At 43.4% G+C, this 16,506-nt stretch overlaps 1 protein-coding gene across 1 annotated transcript; it reads left to right on the forward strand.

Moving 5' to 3' along the window:
• Nucleotides 1-4,267: 4,267 nt before the first annotated feature.
• Nucleotides 4,268-10,157, forward strand: LOC133978521 (RING finger protein 214-like). The gene is given in 8 exon segments (XM_062416783.1): nt 4,268-4,374; nt 5,074-5,303; nt 6,704-6,837; nt 7,772-8,000; nt 8,653-8,862; nt 9,032-9,370; nt 9,372-9,864; nt 9,898-10,157. Coding segments are annotated over 7 exon segments (1,731 nt in total). The 5' UTR covers nt 4,268-4,271; the 3' UTR covers nt 9,858-9,864; nt 9,898-10,157.
• The last annotated feature ends 6,349 nt before the right edge of the window (nt 10,158-16,506 follow it).

Genomic DNA, 16,506 nt, shown 5'->3' on the forward strand with positions numbered 1-16,506 from the left:
ATATAATATAATATAATAAAATATAATATAGTAAAATATAATATAGTATAATATAATAATATAATATAATATAATATAATATAATATAGTATAATATAATAAAATATAATATAATATAATATAGTATAATATAATAAAATATAATATAATATAGTAAAATATAATATAAAATAATATAATATAATATAATATAATATAAAATAATATAATATAATATAATATAACATAAAATAAAATAAAATAAAATAATATTATATAATATAACATAATATAATATAATATAATATAATATAAAATAATATAATATAATATAAAATGATAAAATATAATATAATATAATATAATATAATATAATATAGTATAATATAATATAATATAGTATAATATAATATAATATAATATAATATAATATAATATAAAATGATATAATATAATATAATATAATATAATATAATATAATATAACATAATATAGTATAATATAATATAATATAATATAATATAATATAATATAATATAATATAATATAATATAATATAATAATATAATATAATATAATATAATATAACAGTTGATCTACATCCAACAAAAACTACTTCAATGAAACCTGCATTTTTTTTTTTTTATATAAGATTATGTTATAAAAGGTGATTTTTGTTGTTGTTTTGTAGCATTTTATATTATTAGTACTTCATGTGGACGCATATGTGTTGTTTTTCAAGCTTTTACCATTTAATTTAGTAGTTTAACCCTCCTGTTGTCCTCGAGTCAAGGAAGGAAGGGAGGGAGAAGGAAGGAAAGGAGGAAGGGAGGGAGGAAGAAAGAAGGAAAGGAGGGAGGAAGGGAGGAAGAAGGAAGGAAAGGAGGGAGGGAGGGAGGAAGAAAGAAGGAAAGGAGGGAGGGAGGGAGGAAGGGAGGAAAGAAGGAAGGACGGAGGAAAGGAGGAAGGAAGGAAGGGAGGAAAGAAAGAAGGACGGAGGAAAGAAGGAAGGAAGGGAGGAAGGAAGGAAGGGAGGAAAAGAAGGAAGGAAAGGAGGGAGGAAGGAAGGAGGGAAGGAAGGAAGGGAGGAAGAAGGAAGGGAGGAAGGAAGAAGGAAGGAAGGAAAGGAGGGAGGAAGGAAGGAAGGAAAGGAGGGAGGAAGGACGGGAGGAAGGAAGGAAGGGAGGAAGGAAGGAAGGACGGAGGAAAGAAGGAAGGGAGGAAGGCAGGGGGGAGGAAAGAAAGAGAAGGAGGGAGGAAGGAAGGAAAGAAGGACAGAGGAAAGAAGGAAGGGAGGAAGGAAGAAGGAAGGAAAGGAGGGAGGAAGGAAGGAAGGACGGAGGAATGATGGAAGGAAGGAAGGAAGGTAGGAGGGAGGGAGGAAGGAAGGAAGGAAGGACGGAGGAAAGAAGGAAGGAAAGGAGGGAGGAAGGGAGGAAGAAGGAAGGGAGGAAGGAAGAAGGAAGGAAAGGAGGGAGGAAGGAAGGAGGGAGGGAAAGAAGGAAGGGAGGAAGGTAGGAGGGAGGGAGGGAGGAAGGAAGGAAGGACGGAGGAAAGAAGGAAGGAAGGAAGGCAGGGGGAGGAAAGAAAGAGAGAAGGAGGGAGGGAGGAAGGAAGGAGGGAAGGAAAGAAGGAGGGAGGGAGGAAGGAAGGACAGAAGGAAGGAAGAAAGGGGGATGGAAGAAGGAACAGTCAAAACAGACGGGGTCAATTTGACCCGTGAGGACGACATGAAGGTTAAGATTCATCCTAACTATTAAAACACTGGAAGCCTAAAAAAAATGAGGTTGAACATCACTGCAACAAAAACTACTTCAATGAAACCTCAAATTTTTAGCTTTTTATAAGATTACGTCATAAATATAGTGATTTTATTCTAGTTTTATAGCATTTTATATTGTATTAGTACTTCACATGGATGCTTATGTGTAGTTTTTCCACCTTTTATTTGTAATATAGTAGTTTAATAGCGTCATAAAGAGTCACAGTAACTAATAAACCAACTATCCCCAAAACAAAACAAACCAAACTCCAACCTTCTGTCTTCATTCATAACTCAAAACATCCCAAACATCTTCTATTTTTATTTATTTAAAACAAACAAACCTCTCCATGTACTCCTCCATCTGTTTTCTCCCAGTGTGCCCTGAACGCACCACCATGCACACCTGCGTGACAGTCACCTGACCCACAGCAGCAGCAGCACAAACACACCTTTCCCTGCGCAGATAATGACCCTCCTCGGCTCCTGTAGCCCTTCGCTTATTATTATGAAGGCTCTGTAAATGGATGTTTATTATTAGGATGCCCCCCCCTCCCTCCTTCCCATACTAAACCTCACATATATCAGCTGTTTTAATACCCCCCCCCCCCTCTCCTCTATCAGCTGGAGGCATCACGCCCTGCCTGCCTCAGCTCCCTCCGGCCTCCCTCCTTCATCACCTCCTCCTCCTCCTCCTCCTCACCTCCAGTGTGACGGCCGGCTCTGGGAACAGGTCCTCCCCGTCCTGCAGCGCCTGGAAGCCGGCGTGGTCGGGCGGTGGAAGGGGGGGGTCCCTGGCTGTGTCCGCCATGCTCCTGCAAGGGTTGTTTACCCAGAGAGAGAGAAGCTCTGATAATAATAATAATAATAATGAAAGAGAAGAAGTAAGACTGAGAAACACAGCTACACACTGCCGACTGACACAGAGAAGGGAGGAGAGGAGAGGAGGAGGAGGAGGAGAGGAGGAGAGGAGGAGCAGGAGTCAGGAGGTTTTCTCTCCACAGCTGTCATGTGACTCACAGCACAGTCCTGCTGGGAAGCAAAGAGGAGGAGAAAGAGAGGAGGGATCACTCTGCTGCTGGTTTACTGAGACAGAGAGAAGGAGAGGAGGAGAGAAAGAGAGGAGGAGAGAAAGAGAGGAGGAGAGGAGGAGAGGAGGAGAGGAAGGGAGGAGGAGAGGAAAGAGAGGAGGAGAGAAAGAGAGGAGGAGAGGAAGAGAGGAGGGTTCACTCTGCTGCTGGTTTACTGAGACAGAGAGAAAGAGAGGAGGAGGAGAGGAAGAGAGGAGGAGAAAAAGAGAGGAGGAGAGGAAAGAGAGGATGAGAGAAAGAGAGGAGGAGAAAAAGAGAGGAGGAGAGGAAAGAGAGGAGGAGAGAAAGAGAGGAAGAGAGGAGGAATTTATCATTTTCAAAAAAGAAATGTAAAAAGCCCATTTTCCTTCCTGTCTTCTGTCCTTCTTTCCTCCCTTTCTTACTTCCTTGTTTCCTTCCCTCCTTCTTTCCTTCCTGTTTTCTTTTCCTTTCTTCCTTTCCCCTTTTCCCTTCCTTCTTCCCTTCCTTCTTTCCTACCTTCCTTCCTTTTATCTGTCCTTCCTCTGTTTCTTTCTTTCATCTTTCCTTCCCTTCTTATCACCTTTCCTTTCTTTCCATCCTTCTTTCCTTCCTTCCTTCCTTGTTTCATTCCCTACGTCCCGTAAACAGATGGAAGTAAAACTAAAAATACTGTTGATTTCTTTATTTTTATGTATGAATGGACGTGTGTGTGTGTGTGTGTGTGTGTGTGTGTGTGTGTGTGTGTGTGTATGTGTGTGTGTGTGTGTGTGTGTGTGTGAGGTCATACTAGGTGCTGGTGCCCCTCTCATGTATTTTAATGGGGTGGACAAAATAATAGGAACACCACCATCACCGACTATGTTAACAAAAACTAAAAAAATAAACTTAATAAATGTTAAATTTAAAGCAGAACTGTTATATTGGATTGAATTACATTATACAAGTGTGTCTAATAAATAATCTTTATCTACTTGTTGTGTTTTGTTTGGTTCAATAAAGTTTTTGGAAAGAAAAAAAACGTCTGTCTGTCTGTTATAGACGATCTTTGTTTCAGTGTGATTGTAGCTCTGATATTAATTATATTATATATTATTATTACACACACACATTAAGGATTTTAATTATAAGTAAAATATTGATGAAATGATGATAAACTGTTTAATTTAAACATTATAAGCAGTTTTTTATTGTTGTGATTTATAATGAATGTCCTGATGTTTCCACTCCGGTCCAGCAGGGGGCAGCATTCCCCTCTAATGTTGGTCTGTAGTCACAACAAGGAAGAGGAAGTGAAATAAACTACACACGGTGGATGTTTCCTGGCTGAATGAGGCACTATTACATCTAATATATTATATAAACAGTCTTATAATACATCCATGGTGTTGATTATACCTGCTGCTGTAGAGGTTTATTATATTATATTATATGTAAAGTTAGGTTTCGGTTTCCTGTAGAGCAACATGGAGGAAGAGAGTATGGAGCATGTGAACTCTGATAACATCCCAGAGGAGAAGCCTTCATTCCTGCTGCAGGTAGAAGAAGAGCTCGAGCTGCAGCTGGCTGGCATGACTGTAGAAGGTAAATATATATATTATTACAGTTAGAGGTACTTGTACTTTACTGTAGTACAGTTTGAGGTACTTGTACTTTACTGTAGTACAGTATGAAGTACTTGTACTTTACTGTAGTACAGTTTGAGGTACTTGTACTTTACTGTAGTACAGTGTGAGGTACTTGTACTTTACTGTAGTACAGTTTGAGGTACTTGTACTTTACTGTAGTACAGTTTGAGGTACTTGTACTTTACTGTAGTATAGTTTGAGGTACTTGTACTTTACTGTAGTACAGTTTGAGGTACTTGTACTTTACTGTAGTACAGTTTGATGTACTTGTACTTAACTCTAGTACAGTTTGAGGTACTTGTACTTTACTGCAGTACAGTTTGAGGTACTTTTACTTTACTGTAGTACAGTTTGAGGTACTTGTACTTTACTGTAGTACAGTTTGAGGTACTTGTACTTTACTGTAGTACAGTTTGAGGTACTTTTACTTTACTGTAGTACAGTTTGAGGTACTTGTACTTTACTGCAGTACAGTTTGAAGTACTTGTACTTTACTGTAGTACAGTTTGAGGTACTTGTACTTTACTGTAGTACAGTTTGAAGTACTTGTACTTCACTGTAGTACAGTTTGAGGTACTTGTACTTTACTGTAGTACAGTTTGAGGTACTTGTACCACGTCTCTTTATCTACTGGTCTTGTCTCTTTGTGTCTCAGACCAGCTTCAGAGGGATCAGGGTGTGCAGACGGACCGATGGGCCAAAGACTCGGGCGTTGACACGGACCCGGACTGGGAGAGTCAGATATCGGCTCTGTTTGAGTACAGCTCGACTCTGTCGGAGGAGTACGACGGTCTGATGAAGCAGCAGGATCAGGAGGAAGTCACTCACGAGAAACACAAACAGCAGCTGCAGAAGAGGAAGGAGGACGCCACCCGGCAGCACCAGGTCAATACAAAATTATAAAAAATTGAGCCCCTTGCTCCAGATTGACGTAGACCAACGAAATTCGGTACACGTATATATCATGTTAAGACACCCAAAAAAGTCTCTTGAACCCCTCCCCTAACTCCAACAGGAAGTCAGCAATTTTGATTCAAATTTCCGATTTTGGCGCCATTTTTCGCCATAAAACAGGAACTTCTGGTCAAATGGTGCCACTGCACCCCTTATGAAATGATAAAAATCGAGCCCCTCGCTCCAGATTGACGTAGACCAACGAAATTCGGTACACGTATATATCATGTGAAGACACACAAAAAAGTCTCTTGGACCCCTCCCCTAACTCCAACAGGAAGTCAGCCATTCTGATTCAAATTTTTACGCTTTTGGCGCCATTTTTCACGATTACCACGCATCGCACTTTAACGAACTCCTCCTAGAGATTTAATCCAACCAACTTCAAGTTCACTTAAAATCATCTTCAGACATTAGAGATGAAAGTTATCCATTTTTTCCCCCTCTGTTATACTTGGTCGCCATGGCGACGCGGGGAATGTCGATGTTTCGCCGTAAAACAGTAACTTCTGGTCAAATGGCGCCACTGCACCCCTTAGAAAAGGATAAAAATCGAACCCCTCGCTCCAGATTGATGTAGACCAACGAAATTCGGTACACGTATATATCATCTGAAGACACACAAAAAAGTCTCTTGGACCCCTCCCCTAACTCCAACAGGAAGTCAGCAATTTTGATTCAAATTTCCGATTTTGGCGCCATTTTTCGCCATAAAACAGGAACTTCTGGTCAAATGGCGCCACTGCACCCCTTACAAAATGATAAAAATTGAGCCCCTCGCTCCAGATTGACGTAGACTAACGAAATTTGGTACACATATATATCATCTGAAGACACACAAAAAAGTCTCTTGGACCCCTCCCCTAACTCCAACAGGAAGTCAGCAATTTTGATTCATTTTTTTATGATTTTGGCGCCATTTTTCACGATTTCCACGCATCGCACTTTAACGAACTCCTCCTAGAGATTTAATCCAACCAACTTCAAGTTCCCTTAAAATCATCTTCAGACATTAAAGGTGAAAAGTTATCAAACTCTTTTACCTACGTTATACCTGGTCGCCTTGGCGATGCGGGGAATGTCGATATTTCGCCATAAAAACAGGAACTTCTGGTCAAATGGCGCCACTGCACCCCTTACAAAATGATAAAAATTGAGCCCCTCGCTCCAGATTGACGTAGACCAATGCAATTCGGTACACATATGTATAAAGTAAAGACGCACCAAAAAGTCTCTTGGACCCCTCCCCTAACTCCAACAGGAAGCTGGCAATTTTGATGAGTGAGTGTAATAATATATGGGTTCTCTGTCTGGATTTAATGTGTTTTCAGGGTCTTTTGGACAAACTGGAGTCTCTGCGAGTTAAACTGCAGCTCAACAACTCGAAAGCGACGAGGAAAATCTTCCTGTCCAAGAAACAGGAGATGATAACGGAGAAGAGCCGAGCGGAGGAGGACAGAAACAGGTCAACAAAATACCAAACATATGATTGAAGTAGTTTATATTTTAACCCTTCTGTCGTCCTCCCGGGTCAAATTGACCCCATCTCTTTTGACTGTTCCTTCTTTCCTTCCTTCCTTCCTTCTTTCCTTCCTTCCTTCCTTCTTTCCTTAATTTTTCCTTCGTTCTTCCCCTCCTTCCCTCTTTCTTTGCTCCCTTTCTCCCTCTCTCCCTCCCTCCCTTCCTTCCTTCCTTCCTTCCTTCCTCATTTCCTTCTCTCTTTACTTCCTTCCTCTTTTCCTTCCGCCCTCCCTCCTTACTCTTTTCCTTCCTTCTTTCCTTCCTTCCTTCCTCATTCAATTGTTTTTAAATATAACTTAATTCACAAAGTACTACTTCTTTTTCTCTAAAATGTAAATCTTTATTCTTTTCTTGACAAAGTCAATTTTTCTAAAAGGAAGAAAGGGAGGAAAGAAGGAAGGAAGGAATGAGGAAGGAACCTCATTCCTTCCTTCCTTCTTTCCTCCCTTTCTTCCTTCCTTCCTCATTCCTTCCTTCCTTCGTTCCTCCCTTACTCCTTTCCTTCCTTCCTTCCTCCTTACTCCTTTACTTCCTTCCGCCCTTCCTCCTTTCATTCCTTCCTTTCTCCTTTCCTTCCTACCTTCTTTCCTCCCTCACTCCTTTCCTTCCTTCCTTTCTCCCTTCCTTCCTTCCTTCCTTCTTTCCTCCCTTACTCCTTTCCTTCCTTCCTTTCTCCCTCCCTTCCTTCTTTCTTTCTCCCTTACTCCTTTCCTTCCTTCCTTCCTCTTCCCTTCCTTCCTTCTTTCCTCCGTTTCTTCCTTCCTTCCTCATTCCTTCCTTCCTTCCTTCCTTCCTTCCTCCTATCCTTCCTTGACCTGAGGACAACAGGAGGGTTAATCTGAACTAACTCCCCTGACGTTTCCTCTTTCTGCCTCCAGGCTGGCGAAGGAGTCGGAGGAGAGCGACAGGAAGCTGAGGGAGCTCACGGATCAGCAGAACGAGGAGCAGCGGGAGTGGAAGTTGGATCTGGAGGGTCTGAGGGAGTACATGGAGGACGCGAGGAAGGAGGCGCAGAAGTCCGAGCTGCTGGCCTCAAAGGACGAGATCACCCTGGTGGAGAAGCAGGGGGAGGTCGCCATGAGCCGCATCGAGGCCTGGCTCAGAGATGTACGAACTAGTTTAACAAGAGATTCAGTAGTTTTTAGAGCTTTTAAGGTGGACTTTCACATTAGTGGGATTTTTCCCTTTTAGCTTTTATCCCACAAATGTTCCCATCACTCTTCATCATCACACTTTTACTGTTATCTACTGTGTGGGGGTCGGAGTCTAAATATTGGGCTGTGACGTTTTCGGCCTGGAACTACTTGTTTTTCTCTCTAGAAAATCATAAATTGCACGTTAAGCATTTTCTATTTCTTGTGAATTATGCAGCAGCCGGCATCCGCTCTGCTGCCCCCTGCTGGTACTAACCCGTTATTGCAGGAAGTCAAACTGAACAGAATACAGTCAAAATGGAAAAAAACTAAACTAAAAACTAAAACTAAGCTGATTTTATAGTTTTGTATTGTTTATTGTAGTTTTTATTTATTTATTTATTTTTTTTTAAAGCTCTATTTTCTTATTGTATGTTTTTTATGCTTCCAATTCTTACTGTGAAATGTTTGTTTTTGTGTAAAGCACATTGAGTTGCTCCTGGGTATAAATAAAGCTGCTTTTTTTAGTTTTAGTTAATTATAATAACTCTAGTTGGAACAGAGGAGGGTTCTTATTCACTGTTCACCTAAAGATCCCCCCCCTGTGACTCTGCCCCCCCTCCCAGGTGAATCAGTACCTGAACACGCTCAGGGTGGAGTTCCCGCAGCAGTTTTCCCAGGAGAGGGTCAAGTGGGAGAAGAATGAGGCGGCGGTCCGGAGGAGCCAGGTGGAGCTGCAGAGCCGCTATCAGGAAGTCCTGCAACAGCTGCAACAGGGCCGAGAGCTGGAGACCCTCCCCAGGATCAACGTCCCCGCCCTGCCGCCGGTGCCCATGGTGAGAGCCCTTAAAACCCCCTTAAAACCCCTTAAAACCCCTTTAATTAAGACAACTTTAATTACAACCCCTTTATTTAATGTGAGAATGTGAGGTTTAATACTGTTTAATGTCTTTGCCCCCCCCCCCCTCCCCCCTCCCCCTCCCTCCCCCTCCCCCTCTCCTACAGGCCGACCTGAGATTCAATCAGCTGATGCAGTCTCTGGTTCGTCCTCAGTTCGTCCCCCCTCCGACCCAAGTGAGCCGGCCCCTCCCCCCCCAGAGACACCCTCACTACTACCCGCCCCCCAATCACCCCCACTTCGCCCACCCCCAGTACCACCCGCGCTACCACCACCCCCCACCCCCTCACCAGTACCCACCCCCCCTCCCTCCCCAGCACCAGATCCCCATGCAGCAGTTCCCGCCGTTGCCCCCCCCCCAGCCTCAGTACCACATCAGAGGTGCAGTAAGGGGTCCGATGACTCCCCCTCCCAGCCATTCCCCGTCTCCTCCCGTTCAGCCCATCCAACCCGTCGCCCCCCTCCCCGCCCCCCCCGGTCGCCGCCGCAGCTGCAGCCTCCCCCTCGGCCCCCGCCGGTAAGCTCGACAAAGTCCTGGAGCGGCTGGGGGCTTGCTACCCACAATGCAACAGGGCCCAGCTGACGGCGCTGCTGCAGCAGGTGAAGAGCTCCCGCGGGACGCTGGCCGGTATGTCGATGGAGGACGTGATCGAGCAGGTCGGGTTCAAGCTGCAGCAGAACGAGCGGTCGGCCCCGGGGCCCATCAGCCGGCCCACGCCCCTCGGACCCATCCAGAGGCCGACGCCCCCGCCTCAGAGAGCGGCGGCGGTTGGGCCCGGCGGGGGGCAGAAACCGTGCCTAATGTGTCAGAACCGCGTGGACCCAGAGAGCCGATACCCGCTCAGCTGCTCTCACACCGTCCACAGAGATTGCATCAGGGTCTGGCTCCAGTCCAGCAAGAACAACTCCTGCCCCTTCTGCCCCGCCAAGTGACCCCAAAGTGACCCCCAAGTTACCCCAAGTGACCCCCAAGTTACCCCAAATGACCCCAAGTTACCCCAAGCAGGCGGGGAAAAACACAAACATTGAAATATAGTTTTGTTGTCCTTCCTCCCTCATTTCCTCCCTCCTTTCCTTCCTTCTTCCTTCCTCCTTTCCTTCCTTCTTCCTACCTTCCTTCCTTCCTCCCTCCCTTCCTCCTTTCCTTCCTTCCTCCCTCCTTTCCTTCCTTCTTCCTTACTCCCTTCCTTCCTTCCTCCCTCCTTTTCTTCCTTCTTCCCCCCTTCCTAAGGAAAGAAGTAGGGAAGGAGGAAGGACAGAAGGAAGGAAGGAAGGAAGGAAGGAATGAAGGAAAGATGTTTGTCATTCAGTATTTATGCTGATTGATATTCTTCATGATTTAAAGGTAAAGTACCTATGATGTAAATCATTTAATCAAAGTCTCATTTAAAGATTGAAGACACACGGAGGGGCAGACGGAGCCTCCTGTGGATATTTTTGATAATCACTGTTTATGTTGATGTTTTCATTATTATTCATTTTACCACTTTAACTTTAACTGATTCATTGTAAACTGGAGCAAACAGCTGCTGTTAGTATCGATGGTGCTCAATAAAGATGTTATGTTAATTCTGACTTTGTCCCCCAAAAGTTTGTTTTTTTCTCAAATTATTGCAACTTTTTTCTTTAAGACTTTATTTTAAGGGGGAAAAAACACTAATTGTTTTTAAATATAACTTAATTCACAAAGTACTACTTCTTTTTCTCTAAAATGTAAATCTTTATTCTTTTCTTGACAAAGTCAATTTTTCTAAAAGCCTAAAAAGGTATTTTTTTCCTCCAAAAAAAACTTTAACCCTCCTGTTGTCCTCAAGTCAAGGAAGGAAGGAAAAAGGATGGAAGGGAGGAAGGAAGGAAAGAAGGAAGGCAGAAAAGAAAGGAGGAAGGGAGGAAAAAAGGAACAGACAAAACAGGAGAGAAAACCTGGATCTTCATTCATCAGCAGAACGAAGCTCTGAATAAAACAAACACAAACAATCTGATTTAAACCAACAAACCTTCAGAGATGCACATGAAGAATGAAGCTTCTGAATAACAGCACACACACACTTCACTATGAAGACACTCAGACGGAGATATCAGCCCATAAACACACCAAGAAACAACCCATTACCTTTTAAAGGTTCCTCTCCAACACACACACACACACTCTCTCCCTGTGGACTTCCCAGTCAGCCTTAATGGGAGCGCTGGGTGAAGTTAAAGGAGCCGTCGCTTCCCAGTAAATATCACAACACACACTGCAGAGAGCTGAACATATGTTTATCTGTGTGTGTGTGTGTGTGTGTGTGTGTCTGTGAAATAACAGTGACAGTGTGTATTTGTGGACTTGCTTCCTCTTTACTGTCTTGAACGTCCATCTCTCTAACAAACTATGTTACTGAATACTGATATTGCTGTTTTTAATTCTTTGAAATCAATATTTTTTGTTATATTTAGTAAATAAATCATGACGTCACATTACCACAACAGGTGTGAAGTTAAACCACCAGGGGGCAGCAAAAACGAGGCTGTTCAATTCTTCAATCTTTAACACTCCTGTTGTCCTCTGGTCAAGGAAGGAAGGAAAGGAGTAAGGAGGGAGGAAGTAAGGAATGAAAGAAGGAAGGAAAGGAGTAAGGAAGGAAGGAAGGAAGGAAGGAATGAATGAAAGAAGGAAGGAAAGGAGTAAGGAGGGAGGAAGGAAGGAAGGAAGGAAGGAAGGAAAGAAGGAATTAAAGAAGAAAGGGAGGGAGGAGGAAGGAAAGGAGTAAGGAAGAAGGGAGGACGGAAGGCAGGAAAGGAGTAAGGATCGAGGGAGGAAGGAAGGAAAGGAGTAAGGAGGGATGGAGGCAAAGAGGAAGAAAGGGTGGAATGAAAGGAGGAGTGAAGGCTGCAGATTGTGATTTTAAATGATCTCTGTGTGTTAAAGATGGTTTAAAACTACTTTTATCTCCTCAGCAGCTCGATGTGGAGGACCGCAGCGTCTCAGGGGTTGTGTGTGTGTGTGTGTGTGTGTGTGTGTGTGTGTGTGTGTGTGTGTGTGTGTGTGTATTAGTGATGCTCTGCTGTGCCTCCGCTGGGTCCTGTGACAGCTCTAATGTCGGTGTGATTTACAGACCGCTGGACAAACAAGCATCATTACTGCAGCCTGTAAACGTGGGGGACCAAAGTGGGGTCTGGGGACCCTCGGGGGCCCGTTACGAGGCTCCCGGGGGACCCTCGGGGGCCCGTTACGAGGCTCCTGGGGGACCCCTCAGTGAAATGAGAGGGTTTTATTCCACTATTATTTCATTCAGGAGGAGATCACAGAGAGAGGAAATGAGTGATCAGAGGTTACATGAAGTTACAGGCTGTTTATTTAAAGGGACAATTCACCAAAAAACCTGTAAGACATTCCTTCCTTCCTTCCTTCCTTCCTTCTTCCTCCCTTCCTTCCTTCATCCCTCCCCTCCTTCCTTCCTTGACTCGAGGACAACAGGAGGATTAAAGAAACAGACTAATTGCATTTAACCCTATCTCACACAAAAGCTGTTTTCTTATATATGAATGATGAAGGATTTTAATGGCACAGTTGCACTTCAGCCTCCACAGTGGACACTACTGCATCATCCCATACACTACCAATTCACCTGCAGTCACTTTTTTGGTTATTAATCAGGTGATTTATGTTATTATTGTGGTTTATAATAACGGTTGTCTCTTGATGTGTTGATGAAGAAGAAGGAAAACCACCGCTGACACGTCTCACTTGTATATTTTAAAGGATTTTATTACGTGTCAAACATCCATCTGAGTCTCTCTCCCTACTCCAGTTTTAACAACACTATCTCTAAAATCAATTGGTTAGTCTGGACAAAACAGCTTCTGGCCCTTTAACTATACCTGGCTTTTAACCTTTAACCAGGCGGGGAGTTCTGGTCCTCTGAAATGAGGCCAACGTGGAAGTAACTTAAAACTGCATTCTATCAAAAGGCCACCAGGGGGCGACCGTTTTGGTGTCAAAAGGACTTCCGTCTCTATACAAGTCAATGGAGAATTCACCAACTTCTCACTTGATTTCTAACCTCAGTAAACGTTTTCAAAATGTGTTTATGGTCTCAATCGCTAGTTTAAAGCCTTCTTCAATGCAGTATGATGTTCATTTGGGACATTTTGGCCTCCCTGATTTTATATGTGACGATAAAGCAGGGTATGCATTAGGGCGTGGCTACGTCGTGATTGACAGGTTGATTGGTTCACAGGTTCAGGAGCGCGGACAGATTCCTTCCTTCATCTTTCCTTCCTTCTTCATCCCTTCCTTCCTTCCTTCCTTCCTTCCTTCCTTCTTCCTACCTTCCTTCCTTCCTTTCCTTCCTTCCTTTCCTTCCTTGACTCGAGGGTTAAAATAAGACGCTGGTTTACTTGCGGCTGGTTCATGACGTCTTGCTCTCAGTGTGTCCGTCCTCCAGAGGGAACAAACCGTCTGAAGGCCGAACAAACACTTTAACAAGGTAGCGCTGATGTTTTCATGCTCAGAATCAACAAAATCGACTGCGTGACAGAGCAGCTAAATGCCAAACGGCTGCTAAAGAGCAACACTGCTGCTGCTGGAGGTCTGTTTGTTCTGCAGCAGAGGATTAAAAACATCATCTTCTCTCTGCAGGAGAAGAAACAGCTTCCTGATTATATCACAGCTACTCAAGTCTGTGACATCACTTAAAATCTCTTTCATGATTTAGTTTTAATTGATCTGGATTTACAGCAGATGGGCGTCAGAGATAAAAGAATAAAAAAGTAAGAATTATATTTAACCCTCCTGTTGTCCTCGAGTCAAGGAAGGAAGGAAGGAAGGGAGGAAGTTTCGCTCGAAGTGCAACAAGAAAACAAGAAAAACATTCAACACAACAAAACTAATAATAAACTAATCGTGTGGAGCTGAAGGAGAAAGAAAGACGAATAAAAGACGAAGCTGCTTTCTGCTGAATAAAAACTATTCATTTCATTCTTTACTTTACTACTTTATTTTCAGTGCCTACTTTTTTTCCCCCTACTTTTGCACAGGGAAAGAAGGACGAAGGAAGGAAGACATGTTCTCTCATGGCTTTTGTTGGACAAATATGCAAATTTGTCTTGTTTGAAAAAGACAGAAAACAGTAAAACATATTTAACTGATTTACAGAAACTCAACAACAGAAACCTGAATGTTAAAATACAGATTGATGTAATATTAATATCAAATTGACCCCGTCTGTTTTGACTGTTCCTTCTTTCCTCCCTTCCTTCCTTCCTTCTCTATTTCTTTCCTTCCTCTCTCTTTCCTCCCTTCCTTATTTCCTTCCTCCATCCCTCTTTCTCCTTCCTTCCTTCCTCCCTCCCTCCTTCTTTCTTTTCCTCCTTCCTTTCTTCCTTCCTTCTTTCTTCCCTCCTTCCTTCTCTCTTTCTTTCCTGCCCCTACCTTCCTCCCTTCCTTCTTTCCTCTCTCCTTCTTTCCTTCCTTCCTCCTTTCCTTTCTCCCTCCTTCCTCCCTTCCTTATTTCCTTCCTTCCTTCCTCCTTCATTTTCTTCCTTCCTTCCTTCCTTCCTTCCTCCCTCCTTTCCTTCCTTCCTGCCTTCCCTCCTTTCTTTCCTTCATCCCTCCCTCTTTTCCATCCTTCCTTCTTCCTCCCTTCCTTCCCTCTTCCTCCCTTCCTTCCTTGACTCGAGGGTTAACCATTGATCATAAAGTTGAGGACAGTAAAACTAACGAGCGTCTCGTCTCTGATCATTTTAACAGCAGATGTTGTTTTTCATCCATCGTTCCTCTTATTGATGTTTTCTGTTCAGCTGCCGATAAAACAGCTGGATTATAAATATTACAGTCACTGAACTTCATTAACAGAGTATGAACTACAGCTGCAGTAAAAACAGTGTTATTAATGATCCTGCTTTTCATTTTCAACTCTGATATTAATACAAAGTTTAATGTTTCATTAGTTTCCTAAAATATAATATTTATGATGCTTTTACCCTCCTGTTGTCCTCGAGTCAAGGAAGGAAGGGAGGAAGAAGGAAGCAAGGGATGAAAAAGGAAAGGAGGGAGGAAGGAAGGAAGAAGGAAGGAAGGGAGGAAGAAGGAAGGAAGGGAGGAAGGAAGGAAGGAAGGAAGGAAGGAAGGAAGGAAGGAAGGAAAGAAGGACGGAAGGTAAGGAGGAAGGAAGGAAGAAGGAAGGAAAGGAGGAAGGAAGGAAAGAAGGAAAGAAGGTAGGAAAGGAGGGAGGAAGGAAGGAAGGGAGGAAGAAGGAAAGAAAGGATGAAAGGAGGGAGGAAGGAAGGAAGGAAAGAAGGAAGATGGAAGGAAAGGAGGGAGGAAGGAAGGAAGGGAGGAAGTAGGAAAGAAAGGAGGAAGGGAGGGAGGAAGAAGGAAAGAAAGGAGGGAAGGAAGGAGGGAAGGCAGGAAGGAAGGAAGGAAGGAAGGGAGGAAGGAAGGAAGAAGGAAGGAAAGGAGGGAGGAAGGAAGGAAGGAAGGAAAGAAGGAAGGAAGGTAAGGAGGAAGGAAGGAAGAAGGAAGGAAAGGAGGAAGGAAGGAGGAAGGTAGGAAAGGAGGGAGGAAGGAAGGAAGGGAGGAAGAAGGAAAGAAAGGAGGAAAGGAGGGAGGAAGGAAGGAAGGAAAGAAGGAAGATGGAAGGAAAGGAGGGAGGAAGGATGGAAGGTAGGAAAAAGGAAAGAAAGTAGGAAAGGAGGGAGGAAGGAAGGAAGGAGGGAAGGAAGGAGGGAGGGAGGGAGGGAGGAAGGAAGGAAGGAAGAAGGAAAGAAGAGAGAAGGAGGGAGGAAGGGAGGAAGTAGGAAAGAAAGGAGGAAGGGAGGGAGGGAGGAAGAAGGAAAGAAAGGAGGGAAGGAAGGAGGGAAGGCAGGAAGGAAGGAAGGAAAGGAGGGAGGAAGGGAGGAAGGAAGGAAATGAAGAAGGAAGGAAGGGAGGAAAGGAAAGAAGGAACGAAGGAAGGAGGGAGAAAGGTAAAGAGGAGGGGAGGAAGGAAGGAAAGAAGGACAGAAGAAAGAAGGAAGGGAGGATGGTAGGGGGGAGGAAAGAAAGAGAGAAGGAGGGAGGGAGGAAAGAAGGAAGGAAGGGAGGAAAGGAAGGAAAGAAGGAAGGAAGGGGGGAAAGGAAGGACAGAATGAAGGAAGAAAGGGGGATGGAGGAAGGAAAGAGAGAAGGAGGAGGGAGGAAAGAAGGAACAGTTGGTGATTAAATGTTGAAAACTTGACTAGAAACATGAGACAGGACGATTAAAACCTTAAGGAGACGTTTTAGCAGCTTAACTTTAACATGAACACTGTTCTCTGCTGAGCTGAGCTTCAGACTGGATGACCAAACAACCACAAACAACTGCATGACCTCAAACACACATTTTTTAGTGATTATAATCAAACAACAAGAAAGAATTAGTCACACATATACATATATATATATAAAAGTACTCTTTATGAGGCAGGGCTGCTTTATTAGCCAAAACACTAACAACATGTGTTCATTATGAGGTTGACTCATTCTCTGTTTGGCTGAAGCTTCACTTTAAGATCAGTTTGAACATTATTATTATTATTGTTGTTATACTTTGTGTTTATTATAGGGAGGAGGTTTCTG

This window comes from Scomber scombrus, chromosome 4, assembly GCF_963691925.1.
Source record: "Scomber scombrus chromosome 4, fScoSco1.1, whole genome shotgun sequence".
NCBI classification, from domain to species: domain Eukaryota; kingdom Metazoa; phylum Chordata; class Actinopteri; order Scombriformes; family Scombridae; genus Scomber; species Scomber scombrus.